Source organism: Anolis carolinensis, chromosome 4 (assembly GCF_035594765.1).
Source record: "Anolis carolinensis isolate JA03-04 chromosome 4, rAnoCar3.1.pri, whole genome shotgun sequence".
NCBI classification, from domain to species: Eukaryota; Metazoa; Chordata; class Lepidosauria; order Squamata; family Dactyloidae; genus Anolis; species Anolis carolinensis.
The window spans coordinates 101,053,007-101,067,533 of record NC_085844.1 but is presented as its reverse complement, the minus strand read 5'-3'; the positions used below and the strand labels follow the sequence as shown (position 1 = coordinate 101,067,533).

The 14,527-nt window shown below is 42.1% G+C and overlaps 1 protein-coding gene across 1 annotated transcript; it reads right to left on the bottom strand.

The window, feature by feature from the left end:
• Positions 1-466: 466 nt before the first annotated feature.
• On the bottom strand, positions 467-14,010 carry LOC134298700 (uncharacterized). The gene is made up of 2 exons (XM_062979759.1): positions 13,465-14,010; positions 467-766 (listed from the first exon to the last, which is right to left on the bottom strand). Exons 1-2 carry the CDS (start codon positions 13,798-13,800, stop codon positions 467-469), a joined length of 636 nt encoding a protein of 211 aa, XP_062835829.1. The 5' UTR covers positions 13,801-14,010.
• Positions 14,011-14,527: the final 517 nt, after the last annotated feature.

Genomic DNA, 14,527 nt, shown 5'->3' with positions numbered 1-14,527 from the left:
CTGCCAGACAAACCAAAAGGCATGGTCCGGAAATGGTACTGGCCCAGATAACAATTAAAAGCCGTTTCCCAACAGTCTTCATCTTGGATTTGGATCCTATAAAAAGCCTCCCGCAAATCTAGTTTGGTAAAGATGCGTGCTTCTCCCAATTGTGCTAACATCTTTGACTACTGGTGTCTTTAAGGGATTGGGCTTTACTCCCAACCTTTTGGCCAGTTCAGGGGTAACTAGGCCCCGAGTGCACCCACAATCTAGCATAGCATCAGTCTCTCTATGGGCCTTTGTTTCTGGGTTCAGGAGCCTCACCATAATTCTCACAATGTCACAATTGAGCCTTTTCAACTCACTCCTGTCACTCTTTGCTGGTTTGATCTGTTTGCGGGCATCTAAAACAGATCTCGGTCGTTTCCTGATAGTTCCAGGATTCCTTCTCCCTCCAGCTCTTCTGCAGGGAGCTGCCCAGGAGCTAATGCTGTTTCGGTTGCCATGGCAGCTTTCCCTTTAGCCAGTTTGGGCGGCAGGAGAGGCGAATTTTGACTGCAGGGCTTCTCTCTTTTTGCTCCTGCGCCAGCTCCTTTCGGACACTCTGCCACTCGATGTCCCTCGCGGCCGCAGGAAAAACAGGCACCTCGACCCCCTCTTCTCTCCCAGCTTGCCAATCTTCCATGGTGTGGGGAGAAGCGCCTTGCTGCTCTTGCTGGGGGCTTGAATCTACCACTTTCCCTTGATCGGCGAGGCATTTGCTGTTGGTCCACCTCCACTCGGTCTGCCAAAATAATCCCGTTTTCTAAGTCCACAGGGTTACCCCAGTGCAAGGCCCATTCAAGCACATCAGAACGCAGGCCTGCCCTGAAATATTTCGGTTTGGTGGTTTCCGACCAGTCCCTAATCCTTCCAGCCACTGCTTTGAATTCCAGGTTGTATTCTGACACTGTCTTGCTTCCCTGGTATATCTTTTTGAGTTGAGTTTTTGCCCTCTCCTCTGTCAGAGAGTCCTCAAATCTCTCTCAGAGAGCTTTCAGAAAATCATCTAGGCACCTCTTTCGGGGGCACCGGTATCATATATGTGCATTAGCCAGTCCGCGGCTGCTTTCTTCAGGTTCGCCCCCACAGTGTGGATTTTTGCTCTTTCCGAAGGGAATTGTTCCCCATAATCTTCCATGAAGTGTTTTGCATTAGTGATGAAATAAGACAACTGTTTCAGATCTCCATTGAACTTCACGCGAAATTCTCCCTTACCTGGCGCCATCTGACTCCTCCCCGACAGGCTCGTTGGGAAAGCCGATGTCACAAGGCTTTTATCCCCTAGGCCACCGGAGGATCCTTATGGATTCTCTTGAAATAGTCTGAGATATTCCTGTAGCTGATTTAGCGATTCTTCGTTCTGGCCTGGTAGGTAGCTTGTGCAATAGCCTCTAGGGATTGAGAGCCTTGAGGATCTTTTCACAGCTTCTACAAACAGATCGTAGCCTTCTATAGAAGGTTCTATATCAGAAATAGCTGCTTACAGGGTCTCTGTAAACTTTGTCCAGTTAGCTTTATTGAAGTTATATCTTCTGCAGAATGGGACACTTTTTGGTGTTACAGCTGCATATGATACGCAGCATATTGGTCTGTGTTGAGTATTGGGTATCGGGTTTAATAACCTTTTAATGCATGGATGGATTATTCTTTCATTTACAAAAATCAGATCAGGGTTATAACCACACTTCCATCGGCCGCTATTAAAAGATGGTGGTAATTTACTGTCATGAAGGAGGCTCATTCTACTATTGTCGGCCCACGTTAGAACTGCTTCGCCATTTCTATCATCTTTATCATAGCCCCAGACATAGCTATGGCTATTGAAAATGGGCTTCATGATTGTGGCAATTGGTTGGGGGCGTAAAATAGAAATCAACCCCAGGTGGTTTATAGAGTGAAGATACACTGCAACTATCCAGTTCCACAGATAGGATTTCAATGTTGTTCACTAGGCTTGTCCAATCGATGGAAAAAATGTTTCAATTCTCGTTTCTAAAGTAGGGGGTGCCGGCTCTTCGATATAGAAATTATTTCTTAATTTTTCACCCAAAATTTTCGGATATATCTGAAAATTCGTAATGTTTCTAAAATGTTTCTAAAATGGCGGACACGCATGCGCAATCGCCAAAAAACAGGAAACCGGGGGGGGACCTTTCTGGGGGGTCTCCCGCCCTCATTTCTTGAGCTATTCTCATCAAATTTGGTACAGTGGGAGAACACATTCCACACTCTTTGCTCAACAAATTGCAGAATGTTTCCTGTCTCCTATGAGTTTTGGCGAATTTTCATAACTTTTTATAATACACTATTTTTCAATATTTGAAGAAACCTGTTCCTGGTTTGAAAGTCTTATTTCCTGTTCAATTGGGTTCTTATCACTGTAAATGTCCCTCTTCTACTTGTGTAGACTTTGGATTAGAAATGCAGCACACGCCAAGCAATGCCTTGACAGGATTGGCAACGTCCTTTGGAAACTATAAATTGCTGTGGACCCTCTATTGAATCAAATCAATGTCTGACTTTGTGATTGCAGAAATAAAACTCAGGCTTGGGAATAGAAATGGAGCGTGAGGGAAGCAATGCCTTGGAGGGTGCCCCACGTCCTTTGGAAACTATTTCTTCCAATGTACCCTTTAGGTTTGAAAACAATGTGTATCTTTGTGATTGCTGCAATAACACTCAGCCCGGGGGCTTGGGATTACAAACGGAGCGGGAGGGAAGCAATGCACTTGCAGGAACGCAGACGTCCTTTGGAAACTATTATTTTCAAGTCCCCCTCCCCTTTCAGGATTGCAAACAAGGGCTGATGTGGTGATTGCTAAATTCCAAAAAAGAAAACAGAAAGGCAAAGGGACTCCCTCTGGAGTAGAAAAGTAAAGCACCCCAAGCTCTGCACTTGCAGGAACGCAGACGTCCTTTGGAAAATAAAAGTTCCCTAAAGCCACAGCAAGAACTCTGCCACAAGCCCCAAGCCAATTTCCCAAAAAAAAAAAAAAAAACCACAATATCGGACCAGCAACAACAGACAGACACTCTACCCCCTATAGCCAGAACAGTCACTTAGCCCTCTCTCCCCCAAGCAAGCAAGCAGCTTCCCAGAGCGCGCGAACCACCCTCTCTCCTCGGTATCATAGCCCAGAATGGCTTGGCTCAGTTGGGGAGGGGATTTTTAAAGAGATCCTCCACGTGGACGCGGAGGACGCTAGCCCCCACCTTTTTCAGCCATCGTGGAAGTCTCTGATTGGCCAGAGAGCGGTAGCCATGTTAGGCTGCGCTAGGCTCCCATTCATGTTAGGTTGCAGAAACAAAAAAAATTAAAAATAATTTTAAAAAAAATATTTAAAAAAATTTGGAAGGAAAATTTTTTGCAGATATTGCTATACCAGATCGTACAAAAATGGCACTACCAAATTGTCTGTGAGGTTGTTCCATAGCCAGTTGCATTCCAAGAATGTTTGGTCTTCTCATTGTGATGTCTCTGTGTGTTTCCTGTATATATAAGATGTCACATGAGATGTCCTCAGACATTTTGGCTAATAGTTTTTCCTTAGCAAGTGATAAGCATTCTATATTAATAGACATAATAGTTTTAATTTTTATTAATTAATTTTAATTTTAATTTAATTTTAATTTTTATTGTAATTTTTTAAGTTTGAAAGACTTTTTAAATCTGATGTAAACTGTTTTTTCTGATGTATATGTTTATACTGTAAGCCACCCTGAGTCCCCTGATGGGTGAGAAGGGCGGGGTAGAAGTGATGTAATAAATAAATAAATAAATAAATAAATAAGAGACAGCTACTTGGAAAATTCTGTAACGTGGCTTTCTGAATGCAGGGTATTAAAAGGCATGTTGAAAAGAAACTTGAAGAGTAGATGTTGCCTTTTTATAGAATACATCAGTATGTATATGTAAAGCAACTTATTTAACTGAGAAACTAACTGAGAGGGGTTTTTTTTTTTGGACAGGTCTTTGTTGAATATGTGGATTTTCAGTTATGCCGTAATCTGCCTTATTATAGGGAAATTGGAAAGAAATTTGTTTTTAGATTTTACACAGACACTTACATCACTTGAGTGTAAAACCTGGATTTTTGAACTGCTAGGGAAAAACCAGTGATTAGAGTTGGTTATGGAATGGATGTCATACCATAAGCAAATATATTTAGACCTATACTACATACCTATTGAAAATGAGTTTTGTGTAGTGAATAAAGTTTTGGGATTTGTTTGGGAGGATCTAGATTGAGATCCTGGATCTATCACGAGGCAGCCACTTTCTTTAAAAACAAGCAGAGGATGAAAAATAGGATCTCTTTAATGAATGTCTCTGTGAATTCTTTTATGCATATAATATGTGTTTGTCTATGTACCAGGGAACAGAGAGATGAGAACAGAAAGAAGTACTTTGTTGTGAAGGAATGCCTTCATATCAAGTTCAAGTTCACTTTATTACGATCAATGATCAGCTCATAAGACAAGGGACCCAGTCCCACACAAACACATCAGGTCTTCATATGTATAAGCCTGCCTGAGCTATAAGACAGGTAAGCAAGGCAGTGTTCAAAGGACAACCATTGAGCTGATGGGTAACAGAGGCAGGGCCTTTTCTTTAGGTGTCCACAGAATGCCAGCATGGCATAATAGTTTGAGCTTTGGGCTACAACTCTGAAGACCAGGGTTCAGATCCTTACTTGGCCAAGAAAACCCATTGGATGAGTTTGAGACAATCACACTCCCTCAATCTCAGAAGAAGGCAAAGGCAGGCCCAATGAACAAATCCAACAAAGGGAACCCCGTGATGGTTCAATGTAGGGTCACTCTATGTCAGAAATGACTTCTTCTTCTTCTTCTTCCAATTATTATTATTATTATTATTAACTACATTTCTATACCGCTTTTCTCACCCCTGGGGGACTCAAAGCATTTTACAACATAATAAATGGCAAAATTCAATGCCTTACAAATATATAAAAATATATCATATATCTAAATAAAATACATACAACTGTAGATTAAAACCATTAAAACTATAAAAACATCAAAGACATATGCATAAAACTTGCTATTACAGCAATTAACCTAGTTCTCTTCCCCCACCACCAGAGTTTCACCCTTGCTTTATATACCCTCCCTGCTCCCCCAGGGAGCAAGATGGTGGAGGCCCTTGATGGCTGAGACCCCCACAGGCGTGGTCCTTTTATGCCCCAGTCTCTGGAGACAGGCAGGTGTTCTTGCTGGGCCTGGCTTCGCAGAGTCACAGGGCCTCAGTTCTGCAAGGAGTGAGTTCCAGGAGCTGAGCCAGAGGCAACAAAGAAAACAAAGGCTGCCTCTTTCCTCAAAGCCCCTGGTGATGGTACCTTCACTCCCTTGATGGTCCTCGATGAAGGCATGCAACAATAACAACCCACCAATGAAGACTTTCTCTTTAATAAAGTGCTTCATTGCTGATGTCCTTTAAACATGCCCTAAATATTTTAATGTTTATAGTTGGTCTCCACTGATTAATCTAAATTTGGTGTAAATTATCATTTTCAATTGTTTCGTTTATCTTAATGGCTGACTGTACGTAAATGTTTGCTGTGGTTTGTTTTCTTTTAAAATGTGTAAGCCCTGAGAGGGTTGTAAAACCTTTTGAAATGATATATAAAGGCAGAAAGGGAAGAAAGAAAAATAAAAGTGTTGAATACAAAGTGAAGAAAGAGACAAAATACTTCAAAGTTTGTAGTGCAGTGACTTCAACTACTATATTTTGGGAGGCAACTCTCCATCATCTGTAGCCAAAAGCATTATTATTCTGAGTACTTTTTTTGCACTTTGCTGGTTTATATTTTGAATAAACACTATAAATGCATTATGCAATGAAAATGGAATATTGATTTTTTTTTAAAAAAACTGTCCAGACCCACAATTACTTTAAACCTGATTGCTAATCATAGTTAGCAATTACATCACTCCACCTACATCCTCTTCATTATGAATCTTATTTCCACTGTACAAATATTGCCATGTTTAAAAAAGGAAACTGATCTTTTTTTTTGCCAGTTAGGAAGCTGCCTGATCAAATTTCCTGTTAGGAGCAATAGTCACAAAGTTATCACACACAAGCCTTTGTTTTCTCAACTTAGCACTAAATCTGTGCATGTGAATAATAATATTAATATTTTACATCAAAGATGGGCAATTTCCTTGGACCCAGAGACCAATTTATGTCCCTCTGGAGTCCCCTCCATAGAAGCATATATCAAAATTCATGGATTTGATTGATATATATATACACACACACACACACACACACACACACACACACACATGGAATGTTTCCTGAAAATCTTGTCTGGGAAAGACATAGTTTGTTTTTCTGCCATACTTGCAACATCATCAAGATTTAGAGTTGGGGGTTGTAGGGGGCCATGGAAATGTCCAGGGTTATATGTGTTTCCCACACATTTCATATGACAACATGTACAGGATTGCACTTGGCAAAGGCAATGTTTATGTGTCTGGTGATATTGTTTGAAATAAATGAAAGTCAATATGTTATCTTTAAGGTGCCACAAGACTTTTTTTGGATTCCCGCCATCCTCCCCATCCTCCCCAGTTTATATTGTTGGATATGTTTGCAGTTATTCTTTGGCATTTACCTCTACTAGGTTGATGAATAGGAGCCCCCAATGGTGTAGTGGGTTAAACCGCTGAGCTGCTGAATGTGCTGACCGAAAGGTCGGTGGTTTGAATCCGGGGAGCGGGGTGAGCTCCTGCTTTTAGCCCCAGGTTCTGTCAACCAAGCAGTTTGAAAACATGCAAATAGGTACCACTCCAGCAAGAAGGTAACGGCGCTCCATGCGGTCATGCTGACCTTGGAGGCATCTATGGACAACGCTGCCTCTTCAGCTTAGAAATGGAACTGGGCACCAACACCCAGAGTTGGATATGACTAGACTTAACTTCAGGGGAAAACCTTTATTTTACCTACCTAAGTTGATTGTCACCTTGACGTGGTGAGGGGGCTTGCGTGTTCCAATGAACCTGAGGGCACAACCACGGGAGTCACACACTCCCAGGAGTGGCCACAGGGGAGGATCCAGACCAAGAACAATCCGAAGACCCAAAGACCTCAATGGCGGAGCAGGCGGAGGATAACATGGTACATGTTACAACGGCTGTGAAGGCGGAAGAAGGCTGCAACAGACTGAGAAGCCACTCTCGTTGTGTTAATCACACCACTGCTGGAACCTCAATCTGTGAAGACTGTGTGTTGACCAGTCATGCACCGACCTCCACACATTAAAAAAAATCATGCACAGGCGTCTTCCAAGACATGGAGGACCATCATCCTCGAATTACAAGGGATTGCCTAAGTAAGTGATGAATATCACCTTAGTGGGAAAGTGGAGGGGATTATTTTTGGGGATACATTCCCAAGTCCCTGCATATATTTGAGAAGAAGCTAGGAAAAGGTGTTTCAATCTTCAGAAACACCAGCTCACATTAGTAATTCATGAGACTCACCACTAATTTATCTCCAGTATGAAGAAAAATTGTCTGGAAAGTCTGAAGCATTTCTAGGGGCCCTTCCACACAGCCTTATATCCCAGAATATCAAGGCAGAAAATCCCACAATCTGCTTTGAACTGGGTTATCTGACTCCACACTCAGATAATGTGGGATTTTTTGCCTTGATATTATGGGATAAAGGGCTGTATGGAAGGGCCCTAGATCAAAACCTTACATGATGATTAGGTCTGTTTTGCACTCCTTTAAAATGGTTGCATGACATTCTAAAGCATATACCAATACAGAACAGCCACACCATGTGGAGGAGCTCTTTTCCTCGTTGCATTTAAAGTTCTGTGGTCGAACAGTGGCCATCTGCACTCAGCCTAATCTGACCTGTAGCAGGGAGTTCCACAGAGCTGCAGGAACCATGCTGGAATCAGAAAAAATGAATGAAAAATGTCTCAGCAGCAGCTTAAAAAACCCTTTCTACTAACCCCCGACAATGTATCAAATCCCTAAATAAAAAGTATCACTTCCTTCTAGCTCAGCTTTCTCACAGTGGTTATCTTGTATGTCTTTCCTGACTCCCTCTCTCTTTTCCCTCCAGAACGGAACTGCTATTACTTAACATGGTGGGCGCACATTTTGAGTCATAACTTTCCCAAAACTGCATGTAGAATATCCATTTTCTATTTAAATAACTTTTCTGACCCCCTGGTCTCAGGGCCACCACCAGCGTCAAGATCGGACCAGTTAAAAAAAAGGAAAACAGCTGATTGTCAAAACCGGAGATTCCCTCAGTGCGGGCTGTTTTTCTCAATGAAATTCAAACTGCAGAGGATCGGACTGCATGCAGGCATGGAGTGAGGGTCATCCAGAAGTCCTCTGATGCCTCGGGCTATCTGTCCCCACTGCGGAGACCCTTCCCCGCCGGCTTTGACCGTATGTCCCTCCTCCCCTGCGGATATCCATTGAAAGCCCATATTTCTTTTAATTTCATATTTCTCTGCAAGGACAATGAACTGAACCAATGACTGGGTGGGGGGCTGGTGGTCTGATCCTGTGGACTTCCCTGTGCAGTCCTGCATGTCCCCTTTCCCTTTCCTATTATAAAATATATATTATAATAAGAATTATAAGAAGTGACCAGGATTTGCCTTTGCTACGCGAACCGGATGGCTGGGCTTCCTGCCCTAAGGGACTTTCAGATGCTTATCTTGCATGGACAATAAAAATCGGACTAATCCCTTGCTTGACCTCAGATCAGACCATCAAGTGGGGAGATCGCCCACCTTTTGTTAACATTTCATTTGCACATCTAACAGGAAGGTTTGGATTATTCAGCCTTTTGTCAATGGACTGGACTAATTTCAAAAGTAAAGTTTGCACAACAGGTTCCTGGTATCAGACAAGTCTGTCAGACACATATGCAGGTTACGCCCATTCAGAAGCACCTTGAGGGCACAGGCTGACCTCTCGGGATACCCTATTGACTCATTTAATCCGCTCTGTAATTCTAGACTAGTTGCTCATACTCAGAGAAACAACGTGGTTTGTAAATATCCACAGTTGTCCCACATAGTAAGAGCTCTCTGTATGAACATATTTTAGTTCCTTCTGTGACAGCTGAAATGAAAACGCAGTAGCTCCAAGCCATAAGAAATGAGTCTAGATATTATCCCATAAAACTGCAGAAAAAAATGGCAGTTTTTCTGCTTCTTCCATTAAACACCAGGAAGAAACTGACTCATAGGCAACAGATTCCATGTACAGCACCATAGCAGTTAAAATGTAATCTACATAATTAGATTAGACTTGGCATGGGAATCAGTAGTAGTTAGCTTCATGATGGTGGGGCAGTGAATCTACTCCGGGTTTTAGTTTGGACCAGTGGTTCTCAACCTGTGGATCCCCAGATGTTTTTACTTTCAACCCCCATAAATCCTAACAGCTGGTAAACTGGCTGGGATTTCTGGGAATTGTAGACCAAAACACCTGGGAACCCACAGGTTGAAAACCACTGGTCTGGACTTTAAAGGAGTTAACCCAAATGTTGAACCTATTCTATTGAATGGGTTGATAATATTAGATGAATCCTTTAATGTTAAGATTAAAGCCCAAACCAGATTCAGTCAGCACAGATTGGAATAAAAAAGAGACAATGATAAAGTACATAGCCTAAAATAATCTCCATTTTTTAGTTTGGGAATAGAACTAGGAATTTTGATAGGTAACAAATGCCTCACAAGAGCACTTATCACCAAGCCCATAGTCAAGGAGGACATTTATGGGTTCACCCCCCCTCTCGGAAAAAAATTCATTTTTTTTAAAAAAAAACTCAGTTTACTCATTAATTTTAACTAGTCAACCACATATATCCCCGTTCTAAGTCCTATGAGAAGCAAAATTAGAATTCTTTCAGAATTGCAAGCACTATCTCAACCAAATTTTGATCATTTATTCACGCTATCAATACCTACAGGAGCCCTGATGGTGAAGTGTGTTAAAGCACTGAGCTGCTGAACTTGCAGACCAAAAGGTCGCAGGTTCAAATCCCAGGAGCTGAGTGAGCGCCCGCTGTTAGCTCCAGCTTCTGCCAATAATAATAATAATAATAATAATAATAATAATAATAATAATAATAATAATAAACTTTATTTTTATATTCCGCCCCATCTCCCCGAAGGAACTCGGGGCAGCTCACAACAGGGACAAGCCCGAACAACAACACAACATATTTGACAAAAACTTAAAACATTCCAACGATACACAAAATAAAATAATGGACAATACATTAAAATCCAAGCAGATAAAATCAGAGTAATTAAAAGCAAACTGCCAACCAAGCAGTTCGAAAACATGCCAATGTGAGTAGATCAATAGGTACCGCTCCGGCGGGAAGGTAACGGCCCTCCATGCAGTCATGCTGGCCACATGACCTTGGAGGTGTCTACGGACAACTCCAGCTCTTCAGCTTAGCAATGGAGATGAGCACCAACTCCCAGAGTCAGACATGACTGGACATAACGTCAGGGGAAACCTTTACCTTTAATCAATAACCACCTTTTCTCCAATTTACATTGCAATATCTGCAATAACCACCAATTAACATTGCAATAACAGCAATAGCCTACATAGCAGAAGTGATCAAGTTTTGACATCACAAATGTTTAATCAACATTTTTGATGTGAAAACACTGAAACTGACATCAGAATTGGACTTCCCAGGTTAAACTCCATAAGATAAACAATGTCCAATGTTTCTAAGTATAAAACAATTATGATAATGTGTGCTTGCTTTAAAAGTTTATACTTTAATTTCTCCTACACTATCAAATATTTTTGAACAACTAGGTACCAGATTAAATGTATTTTATGTAGTTTCTAAAAATGTAATAATATGTGTGGGACATTGTAATGAAGTACCAATTTTTGGTTTACAGATGTTTTGTTTAATTGTGGGTTTGTGTTTTAAAAGGGAAAGTATTACAGTTATTGCATCTCAGTACTCAGAGGCTGGTTGCCACGGAGAAGTAGGCGGAGCCAACTGCCATTTTGTTGAAGAAGTGCAGCATTTAAAAAAGGGATTCAGTCTGTGCTCTGATGAGGCACAGGGAAGATTGATCCTAGGTTGAGGGGATCAAGGAGACTCAATTGTTCATTTTGAGTCAGTTTAAAATAAGAGTTTAGTGACTTATTTAATGTAGTCTGTGTCCTGGTAAGGAACAGAGAATCTGTGATCGTATATCACAGGGGTGACTGCGGTTTAAAAGTAGCAGAGAAAGAAGTTCTAACTACTTTAAGTAAACGAAGTGACTCTTTAGGGAGTTTGACTCATCTCATGCTAGTATTGTAACTGTTAATAAAAAAAAACCAAGTGAGAACAACATTGTAACCGCTAAGCTCTGTGCCTGAATAAACTTGTTATTGTTCTTCCAACATCTAAGCCTCTGTCGCATATATTATAAACCATACCCTACCATCTAAAGTGAATAAGAAGAAGAAAGAAAAAAAGTAAAAGGTCTCTTCTCTGAGTCTTTGGTGGTTGTATCTTTACAATTGGTGGCAACAGTGATTAGCTCCTTACAAAGTGGTGGCAGCGGTGGGATATAAAGATTCCCCCTGCCTGAAAGAATCTTAGTCGTTCTTAGTCCTTTACCAAGTGGTGGCAAGCGGGGGGATTTGTGTAACATCCCTAATTTAGTGCCTAAGATCGCTCACAGAGAAAATCGTGAGGTAGTGGAAAATGGCCACCAAAAGACAGAAAAAGATAGCAGAAGAAAAAAAAAGTAAAAGATCTCCTCTCTGAGTCTTTGGTGGTTGTATTGGTGGCAGCAGTGGGATAAAAAGATTCCCCCTGCCTGAAAGAACCTTAGTCGTTCTTAGTCCTTTACAGACATAGATCCTGATGTTTAGATATTCCAATTTAAAGTGAAAATATATGTATGAGATCTTTCAAAATGCTGTATCTCTGATTCCAATAAACTTTTTGGGTACAAATAGAACACATAGATTTTATTATATAGTTTCATTTGTTTTTTATCAATGTAATTATCTTTAATTGGTTTTTGAAATTATTTATTTATTTATTTAGTTATTCGACCAGTCATATGACCATTTCAAAGTACAACACAAATAAAAACAAGGCAGAAAGGATGGGAGGACAGCAGCTGACCTTCTGTTTGGTGTCAAAATCTTATTTTCTTGATTCTTCTTTCAGGAAATGTGCTCTTTTCTTGATAGCTTTCAGGATAAAAAGGCTTACTCTGATTATGGTGGATCTTTCTCATCCTTGGAAAAGGAATGTGATAAGATCATTTCTGTTGGGGGACCTAAAATTAGATAGTAATGATGTAAATATCTGTATCGAAGTTCAGTATATGCTGGGCAATCAATCAAAAAATGTTCAATATCTTCCACTATTGGTTCTCCCCAAACACAAAATCTCTCATTTCTTGGGATGTTACAGTAGCAACCAGTTTGCACAATAATACTGAGTTGTTCAAACCTCGCTCTGGTATATATTATTCTTAAGTGTCACACACCAAGGCAGCGGAGCACCAAGAACCAGACACGGAGGCCAATAAAACTATTTAATATCTTTATTAAGGAAATATATAAGAAGGATAAAAGCAAGTAGAGAATATAGTCCAGAAACAGACCTTTCAAATGAGGTCTAAAATAGTCCAGGAATAGTTTGTCCAATAAATGATATTAGAGTTCAAAGATAAAATCCATTACCGAAACACTCACTATTGCCAGGCAATAGTGAGGGGAATTGTCCAAAGTCTTCCAAGGCACAAGGTTAAATCCACAAGGAAGCTGGGAACAAGGCTTGAATCTAGGAAACAAGGTCCGTGGTTCAAAACGAGGCAAGGTAGTCTAAAACTTGATTCTAAGAACAAAATCCGTGGCTAAGGACAAAGCGAGGCAATTCTTGGAGACTTGAGCAGGCGAGGCAAGGAAACTGGATTGTGGACTTAGCGAAGTCCACACTAGGCTGGAAACATGGAATTCACTCCCGAAGCTGAGCTGTTGTCTCCGCAAAGAATCAACAGAGCCCGATACTTTTATCTGGGTCTCATTTCCCGCCAAACGGGCGTCCAGCGTTCTCTTTCCCTAGAGAACAGGGAACGAAACCCAACTTGCAGGTGTGACACTCACTGGATTTTCCCAGGGGAAACATGGCTAATCAGTCTCTTGCTTGGCAGCAATTCGGGCACTCCTCCGAATTCTCTCTCTCACTCCCCTATCTGCCGAGAAGGATTGCTTTCTAGCGAAGGGAGGTGAGCGTTGATCAAGGTCAGTTTTAATTGGTTCTTGGACAAGAACCTCAGGCATCTGGAAAAACTCTGGCTTTGGCTGTGAAAACCCCATGTTTTCATCCTCATCTGTCACGGTGACACTAGGCACAGGACTACAAAACCCATGAGGCATCACACTATCCCCCCCCTCAAGCCCCTCCCCAACGGGGCCCGCTCCCCGAGATCCGCGGGGCCGCGGCTTGGAAGGGTAGGTCCGGTGGAAGCGTTGGACTAAGTCAGGAGCGTGGACAGTGAAAGCGTCTTCCCAAGAGCGTTCTTCCGGTCCATAGCCCACCCAATCAATCAGATACTGAAGGCGACGGCGATGAATACGAGAATCCAAAATGTCCTGGACCTCAAATTCCTCTTCCCCGTCCACCAAAGTGGGGCCGGGGGGTGGCCGGTTTACATCGGGGCAGACCCCATCCGCCGGAAGGAGGAGGGAACGGTGGAACACCGGATGAATGCGCATGGAGCGCGGAAGTTGAAGTTTGAAAGTCACGGGGTTAAGTTGCGCCACCACAGTGTATGGGCCAATGAAGCGGGCATCTAATTTCCGACAGGGGCGGTGGGAGGGCAGAAAGCGAGTGGACAACCAAACCCGGTCTCCTACCTTGATCTCGGGCCCGGGCTGGTGATGGCTGTCGGCATGACGTTTATAGTCTTCCTTGGCTTGGTCAAGTTGCTGATGCAGGAGTTCTTGCACTGCTGTGAGTTCCTATAGCCAATTCTCCGCTGCTGGGACTTCTGAGGTTTCCACAACGGGAGGGAAAAAACGGGGATGAAAGCCGTAATTTGCAAAAAACGGGGCTTCTTTGGTTGAATTCTGGACACCATTATTAAATGCAAATTCTGAAAGCGGTAATAAGGATGCCCAATTGTCCTGTTGGTAGTTGACATAACAACGAAGATATTGTTCCAGAGTGGCATTAGTGCGCTCAGTCTGCCCATCCGTCTGAGGATGGTGAGCTGAGGAAAGACGAGAGTCAATGCCCAATAGTTTCTGAAGGGCCCTCCAGAAACTAGAGGTAAACTGAGATCCTCGATCTGTGACTAGACTCTTGGGCAGGCCATGTAGGCGGAATACATGCTGAAGGAATAGGTCTGCAGTCTCTTTGTCTGTGGGGAGCCCCTCACAGGGAATGAAATGGGCCATCTTGGTAAAAAGGTCCACCACCACTAGGATTGTGGTGAATCCA